The sequence below is a fragment of the Haemaphysalis longicornis genome, unplaced genomic scaffold, assembly GCF_048455015.1.
Source record: "Haemaphysalis longicornis isolate Haplotype H1 unplaced genomic scaffold, Haemaphysalis longicornis Haplotype H1 scaffold_1, whole genome shotgun sequence".
NCBI classification, from domain to species: Eukaryota; Metazoa; Arthropoda; class Arachnida; order Ixodida; family Ixodidae; genus Haemaphysalis; species Haemaphysalis longicornis.
The window spans coordinates 50,619,936-50,640,382 of record NW_027526203.1 but is presented as its reverse complement, the minus strand read 5'-3'; the positions used below and the strand labels follow the sequence as shown (position 1 = coordinate 50,640,382).

The 20,447-nt window shown below is 49.3% G+C and overlaps 1 protein-coding gene across 1 annotated transcript in view; it reads left to right on the top strand.

Moving 5' to 3' along the window:
- Positions 1-20,447, top strand: part of LOC144169268 (uncharacterized) — a 90,356-nt gene that overhangs the window by 49,932 nt on the left and 19,977 nt on the right. The window contains exon 4 of the mRNA XM_077698369.1: positions 18,013-18,235. Coding sequence (XP_077554495.1) covers positions 18,013-18,235 — 223 coding nt within the window. The remainder of the gene's footprint in view (positions 1-18,012; positions 18,236-20,447) is intronic.

The window sequence follows — 20,447 nt, the reverse complement described above, 5'->3', positions numbered from 1 at the left end:
GGTTGGGAAAGAAACTCACGGCCGCTCTGTCCGCAAACTCCTCTGGGCTGATGTTGAGAGCCAGGCGAATGCTAGCTGATGGATCAACCAGGCTGCCACTCCTCTCCATGGCTTGGAAGGTCCGCCATAAGGCCTTATTTCCAGTGCCAGAGCCAGAGCCAAAGCCAGAGCACCAGTCATGCCAACGGCGACGTGACAACTGTTTCTCGTAGCGTCGCGCTTGTGCCGCGATACGGTTTGCCGTGACACGAGCGTTGAATTGCGTCGGGTGGCGATTAGCAAAAATCTCTGCTCGGTGACGCTCTGCCCAAAGTTTAAGGAGGTGCAAATCGGGCTTCGGTTGATCCTCGTTCACGGTGGTATGTATAGTGCAGTTGGTGAGTACGGACTGCAGCGTGGAAATTAGGTTCTCGGAAGTTAGTGAAGAAGCTCGTTCGTCAGAGCGGACTTTGTCGCAGTGAACAATTCTGACCTGGCGACGAAGTTTATGTAACTTCTTCGTGTGTAAGCCAATCAAAATTGGAGAATGGTCGCTCGCCCAAGCGCCTGGCTCCGGATTCCAGGAGGGATTACCGGGTCCCAGCCACTACGTAAGGTCCGGAGCATGAGACCGAGTTGAAGGGATGGTAGGTACGGCTGGAATGTTCAGTAAGGTAAAGTTCATGCTCGTGAAGGTGTCATGAACCTGTACTCCCCTCTTGGAGTCTTGCTCGTAGCCCGACAATGAGTGTGGGGCGTTGAAGTCTCCCGCTACGAGTATGGGAGTACCTGGGTACATAGCCCTGAGGTGGTGGAGCCAACCGAGGTTAAGACGTGCTCTGCGTGGCCTCCCATAAAATGACACTAGAAGAAGGTGTGTTTTGGCTGGGCGCGTTAAAACTGCGATCACCTCTTGCTGTTGGTTGCACCATTTCTGAAGATCGATTGGTGTTAGAGGACCACTACTGACAATGTATATTGCCGCCTTTCCAGGTGCATTGCCAGTGCGATTATCCGGGATGGAAGGACTATGGTAACCAATGAAGTGAGGGAGAGCGCACAACTTGTTTGATTCCTGTAACAGGAGTGCCCACACATGAAGTTTACCAGAGTGAATTTTGGTTTTTAGTTCTCCTAAATTGTTCGAAAGGCTTCGGCAATTCCATTGCAGGATGACCGGTTGATGGCTTGAAGGACATTTAGCCATGGTATAAGCTATCTTGTATAAGTTAAGTCAGATTGGATAGGGTTTCAAGTATAACTGTCCAGATGGCTGTATCACTGGGGGTTGTCTTTTGAGCATTCACCCGCATCCGTAACGGCACGCTTTGCGAACCTTGCAGTGCATGAGTTGCAGCCCGTTCTTTACGGAGACCAGCTACGCGTGCCTTCCTTTGCCGGAGTGTCTCAAGCTGCTTAGATAGTTGGGCTATTTGAGCATCCAGGTCTTCATCTACCAAAGCCTATTCAGTGAACTCCCAGTTATTATTGGGCGTATGCTTAGGAGGTCTATGCTTTTTAGGATCTGGCTTCTTCAGAATCTGCGAATACGAAACACCGGTTGAAAAGGGTTCCTCAGGATCTTCTACAGCAGAGCACTCGATGGGTTCCAGGACCTGGAAGCGATTGTTTAATGGAACCCTGACTGAACTGCTTTCCCGACGTCGAGCGCGGGCTGTGGCGCGCTGTTTGGTCGGGCACTTTGTCGACGTTATTCCGTGGTCATCAGCCTTGCAAAGCCCGCAGCGATAGCGTGGCTTGCCGTCGGCATTTATTCTCTCTGGGTCTACAGTTGCCTTCGGACAGTAGTTTTGCTGTTGACCTAGTTTAAAGCACCTGTAGCAATACATGACTGGTGGTCGATAAGGCTTTGGGTGCAGCACACAGCCATTGTAGTAAAACCTTTCCGGTATAGTAGAAGAACCTTGTACGGTAACTAGGTAGGCCCTGCTTTTACCCATACGTCGGACAGCCAGAGCCTCATGTGTGGGGGACCTCAACTCAAGTAGAATGGTCGCAGGGGAGTCATTCGGGTCAAGGTCGTACAGGACGCACCGCTGCACATTGGGCCCAGAGGCAAAGTAAGACTGCACTGTCACGGTAGCATCGCTGGAGATGGGGATGCTGGTAATACCACAGACCTTGTTAACGTCATCCAGGCTGGCAAGGTGGACGGTTATTGTATTCGACACCTTATGAATCACGAACCCCTGATAACCCTGGGTGCCTAGACACCGGTCTATCACTTGTTGTACTAATTTAACGGGGATTGTGGTGACGTCAAACCTGGTGGTCGGTTTAATGTGAACCCGGAACGAGCGATCGGGGGGTGGGGTTGGGTAAACAGCGGTGCGAGAACTGCTGCAAGGAGGAGCGGGTGCGGTGGAAGCATCTGGGGTGGCCCTCACCTTCTTAGTGGGCGGCGTATCCTGTGCGGGGACCGTTGCGTGCTTCGCGCAGGGTGCTGGCACTTCACTTCCAGGCACAGAAGAATCATAGTCCATCTCCTGGGTATGTTCCGTTGAGGTGGCGGGCTGTTGAACCACGGGGTCTCCCATCACTGGTTCCTGTTGCTGGGTCAACTGGGTGTCGGAACAGCTTGGCTGGTTCAGTGACGCCGAAGCTTGCGTGCAGAGGGCGGCCGATGCAGGCACTTGCGTAGCGTCCATTGCTGCCGTCACTGGTGAGCCATCCGGGATGACGGCATGCCCGGCCCCACTAGGCCTAACCGCCAGGCCAGGTCTCCTTCGCCGACGCCGAAGGGGCGGAGGCGAATTTTTCGCGTCGCCAGTCGGTATACGTGACGGAAGCGTTCGCCTGGTGAGCTGATTGGTCCTGTACGGACGAAATTTCTGTTTAGAGCGAGAGAAAACTGCAGACGCCGAAGTAGCCACGTCTGCGGTGGAGCTTCTTCTTCTTCTATCTTCGCGTTGCTTTTTCGTTTGTACATTGAAGCGTTTTGTTTAAGTGTAATCAGGAGCGAAGACATCAAAGAGTTTAAACTTCAGTCGTGTGAAGTGCGGGTGTTAGCTTACGCTGACGACATTGCTCTTTTTTTTGTTGATAGGAGAAGCATAAGCATTGCTGTAAACACCTTGAAATTTTTTTGTAAGTGCAGTGCCAGTGGTGTTAATTGGCAGAAATGTCTAGGCTTCTGGCATGGCCAGGGGGACAGTACGCCTAGTGTTTTCGAGTGTATCAGCTGGCAACCGACGCCGGTGAAGTACTTGGGAGTGCCCCTCGAGAACTATGTAGACAGCAACCCTTATTGGCGCAGTGAAACAGTCGAATTGCGTGAAAAGGCCGAGAAATGGAAGGGTAGTGGACTTTCAATATTTGCGAGGGCCTCAGTGTGTAATGTGTTTTTAATTAGCAAACTGTGGTACGTTTTACAGGTGTTGCATTGTTCGCGGGCACATGTACAGGCCTTGCACCGAGTTTTTGCTGTGTTGATTTGGGAGTCGTCATGGGAGAGAACCAGCCGCACGAACCTGTTTCGGCGCGTGCGTCTTGGTGGCCTGTCATAATCGCATCTGTTTTTGCGTCAAGTGGTAAATCCTTTTTTGTTTCTTCGGGGTCTGAAGGACCCCTTTTTGCGCACTGTGTGTCAGCTGAAGTTGGCCAGAGCGCTTCCTGATTTTGTTGTAACGTCAGCTTCTTTTTCTTTTGGTGCAACGAAAGGCTACTTCCGTTAGGTGGTACAAGCCACCATGTTTTTTGCGTCACGCTTCACGCTAGAGTACTTATCTAGTGTGACGCGTAAAAGATTGTATAATGACCTCGTTGATTCCGTACTTCCCGTTCCTTTGTATAAATCGCTGTACCGTGTAGGGCCAGGACAGGATATGCTTAAGCGTGTGAAACGTATGGCGATTGGCCCATGGGTTAAGACGTTTTGCTTTAAACTTCACTCGGGCGTCCTTGATGTGAAAACGTGGCAGAAAGAAAAGGGAATGTTTTTGCCGGGTGGGGGACTGATACCTGTGCAGAAAATCTGAGACTGTAGAACACGTGTTTTTGGACTGCTGGGACAGGGTCTTCTTTTGGGACGTGCTTCAGCGGACCCTCAAAAAAGATTCCCCCCTGGACGCTCACGGCATTAGGTTTTTACCGATTGAGAGTGACGAAGTACCTTACGACCTTGTGATGGTCGTGGCCCTACATGCAATTTAGAAATCCCGCATGGCCATACGCCATAGGGACGTTGACACTAAACGGTCAAGACAATATTTTGGTGATTCAATGCGTATGATTACCGAAGTGTGGAGGGCTCAGCCTGAGCCTCCAGAGTGGTTGCCTGTGATGGAAACACTGACCAATTTAATCGTTTTCCTGCTGGCAAGGTGATGACTAGCAGTTTTATTGTTGCAGTTTTTTTGTTTGATTGTGCTTGTTTTGTACCGAAGTATTGCAATAAAGGAAAAAAAAGTTTGTAGCACCGAGGGAAGAGCGCCACGTACCTCCCGTTGTGGCCAGAGAGTCGTGGGATCGAAACCGGGTGCCGCGTAACTATATTTCTTTTTATAGTGGACTGCACTGACGTCAACCCAAATGCTGACGGGGCTGAAGAGAGGCGCATGCGCAGTAGAGTGCGGACGACGGACAAAGGTGAAAGGGACAAAGCCCCGAGCATGAGATGCTCCGCATCTAAAAAATCCCGGACCATCTCCACTAACGTGAAACTCGGGGAGGGCCAAAGAAAGCAATGAATTCTTGGCGCCTTGGCGTTTTTTCCAACGGAGATTAAACCGTTGGAGGTAGAGGTAAACATCCTTGCTGTAAAAGTCTTTACGTTATAGCAGAAGGCGTAAACGAGTATCCCGGTGTTTTAGTACAGTGACTACATGAGACGACAGTTACGACGAAGACATGAGACGCCGATAGTCCGAGCCCCTAGGAGAGAGAGAGAGAGAGAGAGAAAAACTTTTATTCTGTTGAGCCCCTTGCGGGAGGGCCAGCAGCCAAGGCGTTGGAGTCTCAGCGGTGGGCCTCAGCCGGTGCCTATGTTGCCAAGCTCCCTCACCTCAGCGACCCGTGTGAGAACGGCCAAGTCCCCCGGGTCCCGGACGCCCCGACACCCCCTGTGCCCTCGTGAGGGCGGGCCACCGGTGCCGGCGCGTCCAGAGCCAGGCGGACCAGCCGCAGTTGGATCTCCGGGTCGTTGCTGCGCAGAGCTGTCTCCCAGTCGTGATGACTCTTAATGAAAGTCGGTGGTGCCTTCGGGCAAGCCCAGATTATGTGTGGGAGTGTGGCTTTATCAATCTTGCATCTTGGACATTGGTCGGTATAAGTCTCTGGGTATATGCGGCTGAACAGTTTGGGGTGAGGGTATGTATTCGTTTGTATGAGTCTGAGTGTGGTAGTCTGTTGTCGGGTAAACTGGCGGGAGGGGTTAGGATATTGTTGACGAGTTTCGCGGTAGTAATGAAGAATGTCGCTGTATGTGAGCAGCGGGTGGAAGTGCAAGTCGGGAGAGACGGGTCGATCGACTGGGTCCTGGTTCGTGCATTCACAAGCCCAATCGTGTGCCGCCTCATTGCCCTCCAGCCCAGCATGTGCCGGTGCCCATATGAGGTTGATTTGCGGAAGTGGGTGCATATCAGCCCCTAAGAGGCTTCGTCCATAAAAAAACAGAATAGCAAGATAGGAATGGCTTCACCCTCATGGAAACTTTTCGCGCCGTAGCAGTTAAATGTATATTCAATTGTGGTAGTCAGAAAACTTTCCTTCCCGAAGCCCTTAGGAAGCACTTAAAATTAAAATGCGTTATATTTCTCGGTATTGCTCTCATTAAGTTTGCGAACACCGAAAGTCACACGATCATGACCCATCGGGTCGTCGCGCTTTGATAAGCCAATGTTCAGACACAGATGTGTCCCGATAGCCACAGAAATACGCACATCTTCCAGGACGTTGAAAGCTCGGCGATGGGTTCGGCTTAGTTGGCGATTTCCAAAACGTCACGAAAGGACATTGCTGAAGAGCTAGCTGCTTCACCATTATGCCATGTCCTGTGGTGGCAATCAGCGTTATTATTGGGCCGGGCCATTTGTGAACATAATGTATTTCGAATTATTGAAGTCCGACAAAAACGGGGCTCTTATTGCTATAAACTCGAAATTGGGGTCGATGTTCCAAAGTAGTGCCGAGGGAACAGCGTGAACAAATACTTCGCGCACTATGGTCTGTGTTTTGAGGGCTGGTGTAACAGAATGCAATCCAGCATCAAGCGTCTGACTCGTGCGGCACGCAAATCAACTCTTCTTTTGGTGCCACGATGAGCTTCCTTTCAGTGTCTCTGTATACGCATCGGTAGAGGTGGGTATGTATGTAGTGAGGGGGTTACATTAGGCGGGAAGTGCCATGCCTTGTTTTCTAGTGAAAAATAGCCCAGTGCCATAACTCGCAAAATAGTCTGAGGGTGAAGCGTATTATTCAAGGCCACCGAGCGAAAGACTGCTGGACGAGCAAGAAAAAAAAAAAACTGGGACACGTCGTCCGGCCGCGTAGGACATGGTCAGCGTAGCTAGGGCTCTGTGTGTAAAGGAGAGAGCGGTCGCTGCACATGAAGCAGAAAGGACGGCAGCACCAAGAGAAAGTTAGCATACATAGGCCAGGTTTATCCTATCAGGTCTATCTCCTGGTGTGCGTGCAGAATATCGCCTTCATAGTCTCGCATTATATTCCACAATAAACGCGCGAAGTACTTCAAGTGAGGTCGATGCTCAACGTCGGGCTAATTTACCTAAACACCCGTGTGATAAGGTGAAGCACAACGCGTCCCTCTAACCTGGAAGAGAGACAAAGTAATTTCAAAACCCCTGTGCGCGTTTTCCCCCTTGTATACATGTTTTTTAAACGACTTCATATTTTGTTCAATTTCACCTGGCACGCATTGGTTTTGCTTCTCTAACGGCACTATAGGGTTGTTTGCATTAGCCCGGTTACATTCCGTCCACCATCCCGGCGGAAGAATAATCGGTATGCCAGTGTGCACGTTCAATGCAGTCGAGAAATGTTGCAGAAGACTTGCTGGGAGCGTGAAACGGCCTCCTTTGTTTTTCTGTAGGCAGAGGAAGTAAAAACCTATTCCTTCAGAAGCTGCTCAATTTTTCCTCCCAAATGGAAGCGCCCACCCTATGCTGCTTCGGGAGATGCTCGAAATTTTGAGTGGGCATTTGCTCGCTATTTCGGGTGATATTGTTATCTTCCTCGGACTCTCCCTTCCTTGTAGAGGCGTTGGTGAAGAAATGAGTCTGTCAGCGCTGCTTCGCGTATTACAGCGAAATCTGTTCTGGGTCACATCCCGCAAGGTCATTTGTAGCGTCGCAATGACCTTGAGCCGCCGGTGCGCAAGTGTGACAGCTGTGAAATGAACCGCCACGTGATCCGTAGCGGAGAGGCGTCGCAGATGTGCTCGCTCGGAGCCTCGCCGCTGCGGTACCACGTGACTTGGCGAGAGTTTAATGGCTGCTTCGCTGGCGCCTGGTCGCTTAGTCTCGCCAAGGATGGCACGCTGGTTTTGCATGCGCTTAAGCGCAAGAGGCTGCAGGCTGAATCTAATCATCCGGCAGATACAGCTAGATGGCAGGCTTCGAAATATCAGGTAAAAGCATTTCACCGACCATAAACAACCTTCGTCAGCACTTAGAAACGCAATAAGGCACCTTGGCCTTGTAAAGCGCGAACTATCCACAGGAACATGAGAATAAAGAAGACGACAATACAAGGAATTTCTCTTCTCTTCTTTTGCCTCTTGCCTTTTGTCGTTGTTCGCGTTTTCCAGAACCAAGAAGCTTCTTGTACAGAGAGACACGCCAGAACTTTCGCAATAAAGGCGAACTTTTTTAAAACGCTTTGTGCGTAGTCATTTTAAAACAGAGGTAAATAGACTTTTTAGCCGTGATAACTAGGTTTTCAAGTTTAAGATCTGAAATATTTTTCTTTAGAGTTTGATGCCAAGACTGGAGCACAAAGCGTCCTTCTCAGGGTAATGTGCACCGAGCTTGTGTGACGGCTGCATGCCTGTGATAAGCAGATGCTCCTTGTACCAGTAAACGTGCACCCTGTTTTAGCGCGGCAGAAGTTTTGAATCACTATGTCTGTCTGTCCCTCCATCAGCCACCCGACCAAATTGAAACGGACGTTGAACAAGACGTTTATATATCTACATCCATTCCTAAGCATCTAGATGTGATGCCAGTGTTCATACTTGTCAACATTGGTGAACAAAAACAAAACGTTACAGAGATGTGGAGGACAAAATAATTACATAAGCGATATTCTCCCCTGCTGAAACGTTCCGTATATACGGAATTATGGGAATACGGAGTTCATACGGAGTATAACGCTGTCACGCGTCTCACGCGGCAGAGAAATGAGGCTCGGTTTGAAGCATTCGATTTACACACAATATATTTACAACACCAAAACCTCAAACGAACGCAATCATAACCAACTCACAAGCACATCACACTACACCAAAAAGAAACACGCACAAACTCACACTATCAAAAATCTACTCAAATAGTAACTATATCACATGAACCGTCTATGCCAAATTCAAACAAATCCTACCGCCGGTACCACGGTGCGATGCCGATGACGTGGCCCAGTGGGTCGGTTGGGTTACGCGTCACCCAACGTCGCCGAACGTCGCGATGGCCCATGCTGGTGTGTCGTGGTCCGGATGACCGCGGTACGATGCCACGGCGTCGCTGAGCAGCGCGGCTCAGCAGGAGGCCAGCAGGGCGAAGCTGTTGGTCATAGGTGGTCCGGAGCTGCCCGCTGCCAGACGGTGCGATGCCGCTGGTGCGTCGTGGGGCACGGCTCGACAGGTCGCCGGCGGTGCGATGCTGCCGGTCAGCAGGAGGCCAGCAGAGCGAAGCCGCTGGTAATCGGTGGTTCCGGGCAGCCCGCTGCCAAACGGTGCGATGCCGCTGGTGCGTTGTGGGGCACGGCCCGAACTTGCCACCGTTCCTCCAAAGGTCCCGTTCCACTCCCTCTGCTCCAACTTTCTCTTCCTCTTCACCTCGCATTCTATCGTGTGCGGCTCCCATTCGCTGAACCAGCTACCTCCTCCTCCTCTTCGATTACCCTGTGTTTCTTCTCCATTGGTCACTTCAAAATCTTTCTCACCATCCCGTATGCTGATTTTTCTTCATCTTTTCTGACAGCATCTTCTTCTGGGGCCAATCCCCCTTCGGGTATGGGCTCTTCTTACCTCGTGACAAACGCCCCCACAATTAACTTAAGTAGATATTTTTAAAAAGAAGGGATTCTTATGAGTTCGCACAATAAGAATGTTCGGCACAGTTTTCGTGTTTTTATCTTCAATATTAAACAAAATCACACTCCATATGCTTTCCGTATACTCCATATATGCGGAATTCAAACGGACAATGTTTTGGTGGTTCTAGTGATCTTATTACCGTAAAATCGGTGTCACATTTTTCGACAAGCAGAGGTCGGCGAACTCACTCATGAGTCCACTCACTCAGACTCATTTGGACTCAAACTCACGCGTGAGTTTGAGTTTGAGTGAACGCGAGGCTAGTGTGGCATGGTGAGTTTGAGCTTGAGGGAGTTTGAGCCGAGTGATCCCGACTGAGTTTGAGTCCGATTGAGTTTGAGTACGCCTGAGACCTAGTGAGTTCTGAGTCCATTTTGAGTTCTGAGTACATTTTGAGTTTGAGTCCAATTGGGGTTCTGAGCACATTTTGAGTTAGAGTCCATTTTTAGTTCTGAGTACATTTTGAGTTTGAGTCCATTTTGAGTTCTGAGTGCATTTTGAGCTTGAGTTCATTTTGAGTTCTGAGTACACTTTGATTCCATTTTGAGTTCTGAGTACACTTTGAGTTTGAGTCCATTTTGAGTTCTGACTACATTTTGAGTTTGTGTCAATTTTGAGTTTGAGTCCATTTTGAGTTCTGAGTTCATTTTGAGTTTGAGTCCATTTTGAGTTTGATTACATATTGAGTTTTGAGTCCATTTTGAGTTCTGAGCACATTTTGAGTTTGAGTCCATTTTGAGTTCTGAGTACATTTTGAGTTTGAGTCCATTTTGAGGTCTGAGTGCATTTTGAGTTTGAGTCCATTTTGAGTTCTGAGTACATTTTGAGTTTGAGTCAATTTTGAGTTTGAGTCCATTTTGAGTTCTGAGTATAATTTGAGTTTGAGTCCATTTTGAGTTTGAGTCCATTTTGAGTTCTGAGTACATTTTGAGTTTGAGTCCATTTTGAGTTTGATTACATATTGAGTTTTCAGTGAATTTTCAGTTCTGAGTACATAGGAGTTTTGAGTCCATTTTGAGTTTGAGTACATGAGTAGCCTAGCAGGCAGCTATGGTTGGCTGTTAAGTTTCATGCGTCACTGTGGTTTCGGAATTCAGGTTCACTCTCACTCTCACTCTCACTCTCACTCTCACTCTCACTCTCACTCACACTCACACACTCTCTCACAGTCTCTCTCACACTCTCTCTCACACTCACTCTCACACCCACACTCTCACTCTCACTCACTCACACTCACACTCTCACTCTTACTCTCACTCTCACTCACTCACAGGCACACTCATACTCTCACTCACACTCTCACTCACACTCACTCTCTCACTCTCACTCACACTCACACTCAACTCACACTCCCACTCTCATTCTCTCACACCCACACTCACACTTCCACTCTCACTCTCACTCCCTCACAATCACACTCTCACTGTCACTCTCAGTCACACACTCACGCTCTCACTCACACTCACACTCTCACTCTCACTCTCAGTCACACTCTCACTCTCACTCTCTCTCACTCGCACTAACACTCACACTCTCACTCTCACTCACACTCACACTCACACGCTCACTCACTCTCACTCACACTCTCACTCTCACTCTCACACTTTCACTCACACTCTCACTCTCACACTCAACCTCACACTCACACTCTCACACTCACTCTCACACTCTCACTCTCACTCTCTCACTGTCTCAATCTCTGTGAGGCCATTTGAGTTCTGAATTCATCTTGAGTTCTCAGCCCATTTTGAGTTCTGAGTTCATTTTGAGTTTTGAGTACATTTTGAGTTTTGAGTCCATTTTGAGTTTTGAGTCCATTTTGAGTTTGAGTACATTTTGAGTTTTTAGTACATTTTGAGTTCTGAGCACATTTTGAGTTTGAGTCCATTTTGAGTTCTGAGTGCATTTTGAGTTCTGAGTACATTTGATTCCATTTTGAGCTCTGAGTACACTTTGAGTGAGTCCATTTTGAGTTCTGAGTACATTTTGAGTTTGTGTCAATTTTGAGTTCTGAGTACATTTTGAGTTCTGAGTACATTTTGAGTTTGAGTCCATTTTGAATTTGATTACATATTGAGTTTTGAGTGAATTTTCAGTTCTGAGTACATAGGAGTTTTGAGTCCGTTTTGAGTTTGAGTACATATGAGTAGCCTAGCAGGCAGCTATGGTTGGCTGTTAAGTTTCATGCGTCACTGTGGTTTCGGAATTCAGGTTACCTGCGGGTACGGCACCAATCGCGATCTGCATGATCGGTTGGGAGGGAGGGGGTGTCAGATTTTTTTTAGTTTCTGCTTGAATTTTCATGGCCATAAGCACTTGCTGTATACCTAATTTTCGCGGCTGGGCGCGTGAGTGATAATTGACTGGTGAGGTCATAAAAAAGGGTTGTCTTAAGTTTTCCTCCTTACGGATCCCCTAAGAGCGTGGAAAAGGGTGTTGGGAAAGCACACGGCGGCGCTGGCGTGCTGGTTGTTCGCCTGCTACTGTTAACGGCTTGATATACTAGGGGTAACAAAGGAAGAGGTGAGAGCCGGGGGGAAATGGGGGCGGGGGCTGTCCTTTCTGCTGTTTCAAATGAATTAGCTGAATTGACTGGGCAGCGCCCCTTAAAACAGAATAATGACCACATTAGATTGGGTGAAAAGTGAAACTGATGAGGCTAAGGCGTGTAAGGTATCAAATGAAAGGTCCGGATTAACGGAACCAAGCGGGGTAAATAAAAAAAATGCTTCCTGATTGTAGCCATCAGGCAGTCATAATGGATCATAGATTGGGTTAAAATTCAAAATGACGCTGCGAGTACATGTGGAGAATCAAATTCAAGGTCTCGATGTGGGGAATCATTCGGGAGGAAAATGAGTTATGGATATATCATGACGTAGTCATGGTAAGTCATAGATTCGGTTAAAATTCAAGTTCATGACGCAAGGGCGTGTGGCGTCTCAAATTAAAGGTCTCGATAAGGGTAATCAGTGCTTCCTGATTATTATCTTGACATAGTCAAAATGGGTCATAAATTAGGTTAAAATTCACAATGATGCCACTGGGTGTCCGGGGCATCAAATTAAAGGTTCTGATAAGAGAAATCACGTGGGACAAAAATTTGGTAGGGCTATATCATGAGATAGTTATGGTTAGTCATTCATTGGTTTAATTTCAAATTGATTCCGCTAGGATGTGATGGGTATCAAATTAATGGTCTTGATGAGCGGAATCGTGTGGGAGAAATACAAAAATGCTTCCTGGTTATAACCACTAGATTGTCATGGCGAGTCTTATATTGGGGTAAAATTCGAAGTGACCCCGCTAGGGCGTGTAGGGTATCAAATTTACAGTCTTGACGAGGGGAATCACGTGGTACAAATAAAAAAAAGGCTTCGTAGTTTGAATCATAAGATAGTCATTATGAGTCATAGATTGGGTTAAATTCAAGGTGAGGCCACTGAAGCATGTGGGGCATCAAATTGAAGGTTCCAGTTAGGGGAATCACGCCGGACACCTGGATAATGCGTCCTGGTTACAGTCATGAGAGTCATGGTTATTTTGACTGGTATGAATTCCATATGACGCTGCTAGGGTGCGTGGGGTACCAAGTTAAAGGTCTCGTCGAAGGGGATCACGTGGGAGGAGGAGGAGGAGGCAAAACGTTTTATTGAGCAAAAAAAAAAGAAAGAAAGAAGGTGGGTGGCGTCCTCAGTTCAGGAAGCCGCGCGCTTCCGCAGCCCGGGTGGCCCGGTTGATCAGGCGTTGCTGGTCCTCCGGGTGCAGGCTGGTCAGCGCGCGTTCCCACCGCTCAGGGGATGGGGAAGGGAGGGGATCGGGATGGTGCGGGCAGAACCATACAAGATGGGCTGTTGTGGCGGGGAGGTTGCAGGAATGGCAGAAGTAGGAGAATGTGGTAGGGGAGATGTGCGACAGTACGGTACCGTTGAAGTATGTGCCTGTCTGTAGCCGGCGCCACGTCCGGGCCTCTGCTGTAGTGAGCGACGGGTGGGGAGGGGGGAAGTGGGAACGAGTGTGGCGGTAGTGGGCAAGCAGGTCGGTGTATCTGAGCGGCAGAGGGTGGAGGGATGGGGCGGATGCCAAGTCGTCTACCGCCATCATTTTCGAAACGGCACTGCCTTATTTTCCCGTCTTCACTTGGCCGACTGCTGGCTCGCGGATTGTCTTTAGTTGGCCCACTACACTACATTCGTCTTTGGACGGGAATCCCGGAAAATGAGCTCACGGGCAGCGGCATGTGCCGCCTCATTCCCTGGTAGGAAGGCATGCCCAGGTGCCCACACTATCTGGATGGTTGGGGGAGTCTTGAGGGATTGAAGTATCTTGAGAGCCTGGTAGGGAATGCGGCCAAGAAGGTAGTAACGGCAGGCCTGCTGAGAGTCTTTTAAGGTGGTGAGGTGGCCCGTACTTGTAGTGGTGGTGGCTGCCAGGGCTATGGCGGTTGCTTCTGCTGTTGCGGTTGTGGTGTTAGGTAAGGTGGCCGAGGTGAGTATAGCACCTGTAGAATCCGTGACTGCCAGGGTGGCACGAGATGTGAAATTGCAGTGCGCGATGTCGGTGTATCTGCTGTCTGGTTGGCCAGAATAACGTCTGTTGAGGTAATTGACCCGAGCTTCACGGCGGCCCTTGTTGTACTCTGGGTGCATGTGGCGCGGTATGGGGGTTACTCTGATGAAGCTACGTATAGGTTGCGGGAGATGCTGGAGTGTCTCTGCTGGTGGAGGGGTTGGTCGATCCAGAGATCGGAGGACCGTTCTGCCGGTAGGTGTCAGCGCCAGGCGGGAGAGTTGGTTTACCTGCTGCGCTTCCAGGAGTTCAGCGAGAGTGTTATGCACTCCTAACTGCAGTAGCTTCTGGGTGGGTGTGAAGGCAGGAAGACCGAGGCCGACTTTGTACGCCCGACGGATGAGTGCATCAATCTTGGAGTGTTCTTGAGCGTGGGACAAATATTAAAATGCTTTCGGGTTATAATTATCAGGATATAGCAAAAGGTATATAGCAAAAGGTACACACTCACACTCACACTCCAAGGCTCACTCACTCACTCACACTCACACTCACACTCACACTCACACTCTCACTCTCTCTCTCAATGACACTGTCACTGTCACTCTCACACTCTTACTCACCCTCACTCTCACTCTCACTCACACTCACACTCTCACGCTCACGCTCACGCTCTCGCACACTCACACTCACACTCACACTCTCACTCTCACTCACACTCACACTCACACTCTCACACTCACACTCACACTCTCACTCTCACTCTCACTCACACTCACACTCTCACTCTCACTCTCACTCACTCACACTCTCACTCTCACTCACTGTCACTCTCACTCACACTAACACTCACACTCTCTCTCACACTCTCTCTGACACTCTCTCTCACACTCATACTCACACTCTCTCACACCCACACTCTCACTCTCGCTCTCACACTCACTCACACTCACACTCACACTCTCACTCTTACTCTTACTCTTACTCTCACTCACACTCTCACTCTCACTCTCACTCACAGGCGCACTCATACTCTCACTCACACTCTCACTCACACTCACTCTCTCACTCTCACTCTCACTCACACTCAACTCACACTCCCACTCTCACTCTCTCACACCCACACTCACACTTCCACTCTCACTCTCACTCCCTCACACTCACACTCTCACTGTCACTCTCAGTCACACACTCACACTCTCACTCACATTCACACTCTCACTCTCAGTCACACTCTCACTCTCTCTCTCTCGCTCACACTAACACTCACCCTCTCACTCTCACTCACACTCACACTCACACTCACACTCACACTCACACTCTCACTCTCACTCACTCTCACTCACACTCTCACTCTCATTCTCACACTTTCACTCACACTCTCACTCTCACACTCAACCTCACACTCACACTCTCACACTCACTCTCACTCTCACACTCTCACTCTCACTCTCTCACTGTCTCAATCTCTGTGAGGCCATTTGAGTTCTGAATTCATCTTGAGTTCTCAGCCCATTTTGAGTTCTGAGTTCATTTTGAGTTTTGAGTACATTTTGAGTTTTGAGTCCATTTTGAGTTTTGAGTCCATTTTGAGTTTGAGTACATTTTGAGTTTTGAGTACATTTTGAGTTTTGAGTACATTTTGAGTTTTGAGTCCATTTTGAGTTCGAGTACATTTTGAGTACATTTTGAGTTTTGATTACATTTTGAGTTTGATTGGATTGGATTGGAAAAGACCTTATTTACAAAGATCCTGCAGTAGGCGGGGGCCGATTTACGGCTCCGCCTCAACGCGGCCTAAACGTTGCATCCCCTTTCGCAGCCCTACTGAGCACTAGCTCCTTTCCGGAGCCCATGCCTTTCAAGCGCGGTGAAGATCTGCTGGATGGCCCATTTTTGATGTATATTGCTGGCTGACTCGATGGCTCCTTGAAGTTTCGCTGGACACTTCTCGAAACTGGCACTGTCCGGTTCGGTGGCACAGTCCCACATAACGTGCCACCGGTTGGCCGGTCCCTTCTTGCACACACTGCACAGGGCCTCGGGGTATTCATCCGGGAACATCTGATGTAACGCTGCCGGTGATGTGACCGACGCTGTCTAGAGTCTTCTTAGCCACACTGCTTCCTCGCGACCCAGAGACCGATGTGGCGGCGGGTACGCCCGTCTCGAAAGCCGCATGTTCTTGAGTGTTTCGCCATAGCCTCTCGCTCGGTCCTTGGTCTCCGACCACCATTCGCTCTCGGGACGACTCTCCACATCGGGAGCGCGGTGAGTAATAGCGCGCGCCTCCCTGTGGGCCGTCTCGTTGTGGTTGGGTGCATTCGGAGAGCATTCACCCGCGTGCGCAGGGATCCGCCTTACTTCTACTCTTCTTTCTTCCTGCGCAACCACTCGTTCGATTATCTTGGCTGCCTTGTCACTGATCCGGCCGTTGGCTAGGTTTCGTACGGCTTCTAGCGAATCGCTTAGGACGGTGTCACACCCCGGCTTGGCCATTGCTAAGGCGATGGCGATCTCCTCTGCTTCGGTTGCATTAACACACCGCATACTCGCTGACGTGGACACTTCCCCCGTTCTCGCATTGATGGTAACCGCTGCGTATCTGCCCTTTCCGTAGTATGCTGCATCCACGTATCTCGTTCTCGGGTCACCGCTGTACTGCTCGATGAGGTACTTGGCCCTGGCTCGCCTCCGCTCCCGGTTGTGCTCTGGATGTACGTTCTCCGGGATGGGACTCACCCGCACGTTTTCTCGAACTTTATCACAGAGCTCGTGAAGCTGCCTCCCCGTGACCTGATAGCCGTACCCCAAGGTCTCGAGTATGGCCCGGCCCGTCTTGGTCCCCGCCAGCCTCTCTCGCTGTGCCGCCAGCTGCGCCTCGATGAGCTCGTCCAGGGTGTTGTGAACGCCCAACTGCATCAGCCGCTCGGTGTTCGTTGACTCCTTCAACCCCAACGCTCGCTTGTACAACCTTCTGATCATGGTGTCAATCTTGTTCTTGTTCGTCTGCGACCACTTGTGGTAAGCCGCCGTGTACGCTATGTGACTGACAGCGAAGGACTGTACCAGCCTCACGAGCCCTTCCTCAAGCATGCCCGCCTGCTTGGACGACACGCGCTGGATTAGCCGCAGGGTACTTGCTGTTTTGATCGCCAACTTCTTCATCAGAGTATCCTTGCTGCCGCTGCCGCTGATCGGCATGCCCAGCACCCGGATCTCAGGAACCTCGGGGATTCTCTGACCGGTCTTAGTGATCAGAACCAGGTGATCGCACTCTCTCGGGGATCCAAGTCAGCTCCTGGTGTACTCGCCTCGCAAGGCCGACATTTTGAGTTTGAGTACATTTTGAGTTTTGAGTTCACTGAGTTTGAGTACATATTGAGTTTTGAGTCCATTTTGAGTTTTGAGTCCATCTTGAGTTTGAGTACATTTTGAGTTTTGAGTCCATTTTGAGTTTGAGTACACTTTGAGTTTGAGTACACTTTGAGTTTGAGTACATTTTGAGTTTGAGTACATTTTGAGTTTTGATTACATTTTGAGTTTGAGTACATTTTGAGTTCTGAGTACATTTTGAGTTTTCAGTCCGAGTGAGTTCTGAGTTTTGCGCTCAATGTGAGTTTGAGTTTGAGTGAGCGCAGATGTGCTGCTCAGCATTGAGTCTCAGTTTGAGTGAGTGGTGATTCGAAAAAAAAAATTGTGAGTGAGTTTGAGTGAGCCGCGCCAACTTTGCCGAGGTATGTCGACAAGTATGCAGTATTTTATTTTCATCTATTTCTCAAAAGTATTCCTAGCTTTGTGGCGGCTTTGTGTCATTCTAGGCAAGTATTCCGTACTCCTATAATTCCGTATATACGGAACCTTTCAGGGGGGTCAGTGTTCCTTTATTAAAAAACTTGATGAATGCTTGATTTTCGCGACAGCAAATGAAATAGTACATACTCTGTAGAGAACCAAATCACGGTGTCACCCGCTGTCACCCGCCCCACTACAGCTCCTGGCGGCATTCCAAGTTTTAATAATAAAATATTCCAGTGGATGGCACGTGTAGCGCGCGTGGAAACGGGGCTCATAGTGGAGCAGTGGAACGCGGTAAACGTGAATTGAATCATCTACGGGCAAGAGGTGTCACAAGCCTGCCGTGTTGAAATGGCATTTGCAGCGAAGTAAGAAGATGTGCGGCCCATTTTTTTCTCGCCATTCATTGAACACGGGCCGCCCTTGTGGCGCAGTTGTTCGGCGCAGGAGGTCTCGCCCATGGGTGCGGCCGTCGAGGAAGCCACGGAGCAGAACCTGGCTTTGCTCAACAGGGCGAGCCGCTTCGTGCGGAGCGTGGCTGCGGGGACGGCGCCCAGTACCGTCGACCGTCGCTGGGCGTCCGCCTTCGAAGAGGTGAACGACACAGGGTCCCTGGAGGAACACATCGCCAGGTTGACCAACAAGCCACAGGCAGAGGTACCACTTTCCCTGCTTCGTGGAAAGTGTGTAAAGGAGCAGATCGTACATCATGCTCCTGTGTCCGTACCCGTGTCGTTAAAGAGAGCAGGCAACCCTGCAGGTACTTTTAGCAAATGAGATCAGTTCCTTGTAGCGACTAGTATTCAGGTTTTCTTGAACTAAACCGTACAGGCAGGATATGTCAGCATCCTAGCTACTACCGAACCGTGTGAGGTCACAATTTCCCGGAAGGCGAAAATTAGAAAGTAGTACAAAGTAGTGGTTTGGCCTAGCGGGTTGCAACTGAGAGAATACTTGCGCGTGGAGTTAGTATGACTTCTATCTGCGGTACACTGTCGCTTAAGTGGATGTGATCAGCGAGGTTCTATTTCGTGGTTGAACAGTGTATGTCAATATAATGAAGTTCTGCTGCCAGCCTCGCACGCCTCGTTTTGCGCCCAGAAGCGAGTGACTTGGTTGGAGCGCATTGTATTGCTCGCTTTGTGGCAGACGTGGAGTGTATACTGCCCAGGAAAGCAGCGTTACTATCTTTCACTTTGAAATCCTGTGACTCTTACCATACATTATGCTCAAAATATATCAACTGTCTAATCTATCAAATATATCGATACTGTATCCACCCAAAACTGATTATCAGACTGTAATCGCGAAAAAGGGGGACATTCATCCCTCGAGATTTGCAAGCTTCCGACCGGAGATTAGCCGCAGGAAAGAAGGCCAGCATAAATCATGACGTTGAGGCCGAGAAAGAAAGAAAAGATGTGTATTGCTAGCGTTTTTTTATTTTATGGCTAGTATTTATTTCTTTGTTTCCATTTATTTACATTTATATTTATTTATATTTATTGCTAGCCTTTGGGCACCTGCGACCAGGGCGCGCTGGCTGCAGATCAGGCCGGGAGCAGGGCGTAGCGGCCATGACCAGTCTGCGTTTTTTTTTGAAATTATTGGGTTTAACGCACAAATACTACACTTTAGTTTTGGGCGCACCGTTGGGGAGGGCTCCGGGTTGATTTTGTCCGCCCAGTAATTTTTGACGCGCTCCGAAATATTGACAAACGGGCGTTTTCGCTTTCGCCGGGGCCCGCGAGCGAACACGCGTCTTATGGCTCAGCAGTGCAACGCCTTAGCCGCTGAGCCATCGCGGCGGGCGGCCAGCCAGCCTGAAGGGTATTTGTGACTGGGAGGGGAGGCAATAAGGGGGAACGGTATAAAGCTTGAGCTTGTCTGCCTCTGACTGTACAATGGGCGAATAGGGGGAATGTGTGTTGTTTGGTAGAGATGCGGGTGAAAAGGGTTCGCAAAGGAAGGCGGGTGTTTGGATTTGGCGCAGGGGTGTGGCTTTTTGGGGTATAGGGTTTCTTTGAAGCTGCTTCGAACTGGCGTGCGTGGGAAGGTTTTCTCATATTTAGGATTACCGTGAAAATGGAATGCCGTAGCCGCCGTTATGAATAACTGTTCTGATGACAAGTAAAGCGAACGACGTTTGTGCGTAGGAAAGGGCGGTGGGCGAGGAAACGCCGGAGAGAGGGGGAAGCTTAAGAACAACTAAGAGAAGCCGAGTACTTTCAAAGACAAAATGTACACACTCGCAGACGAACATGGTAACGTTACGCACAGCATGGACGAGATAATAAAATTAGCGGAGCCATTCTGCACCCAGACAGCTTAAACCAGGGAAAACTGCTGAGCCTAGAAGCGCAGTGTGCGCCGTGCGGTGCCCCCGTAGTAAAGTGGAAGTAGCTAAAGCAACCAGGGGAATGGAAACGAGAAACGCTGCAGGTGACGACGGCGTAACCGTGGATCGTTTAAAGGCCGGAGGATATATTGTATGAGGAAAGCTTGCCATACATTTTCAGTTTTCTAAATAGCCTTAGAGGTAACCATAGCCTGAAAAAACGCCACCACATTCGTCATTGACAAGGAGGGAGATACCAAACATGCAAAGAATTGGATCCATCACCTTACTTTCAGATGTATCCATGCTGTTTACTAAGGTAACAGTTAACCGCATAAACGACAGCCTTGGTTTCAAACAACCGAGGGGACAGGCTGGGTTTAGTAAAGGATACAACAGACCACATTGATCACCGTGCCATTGAGCTAAACTTGTGTATTCTGGGAAGCGGTATTTTTCTTTATGTTGGTGATTACCTCGCCTTTGTGAACTCCGAAGAATTCCCACGCATCGCCATTGATCTTTTGAAAG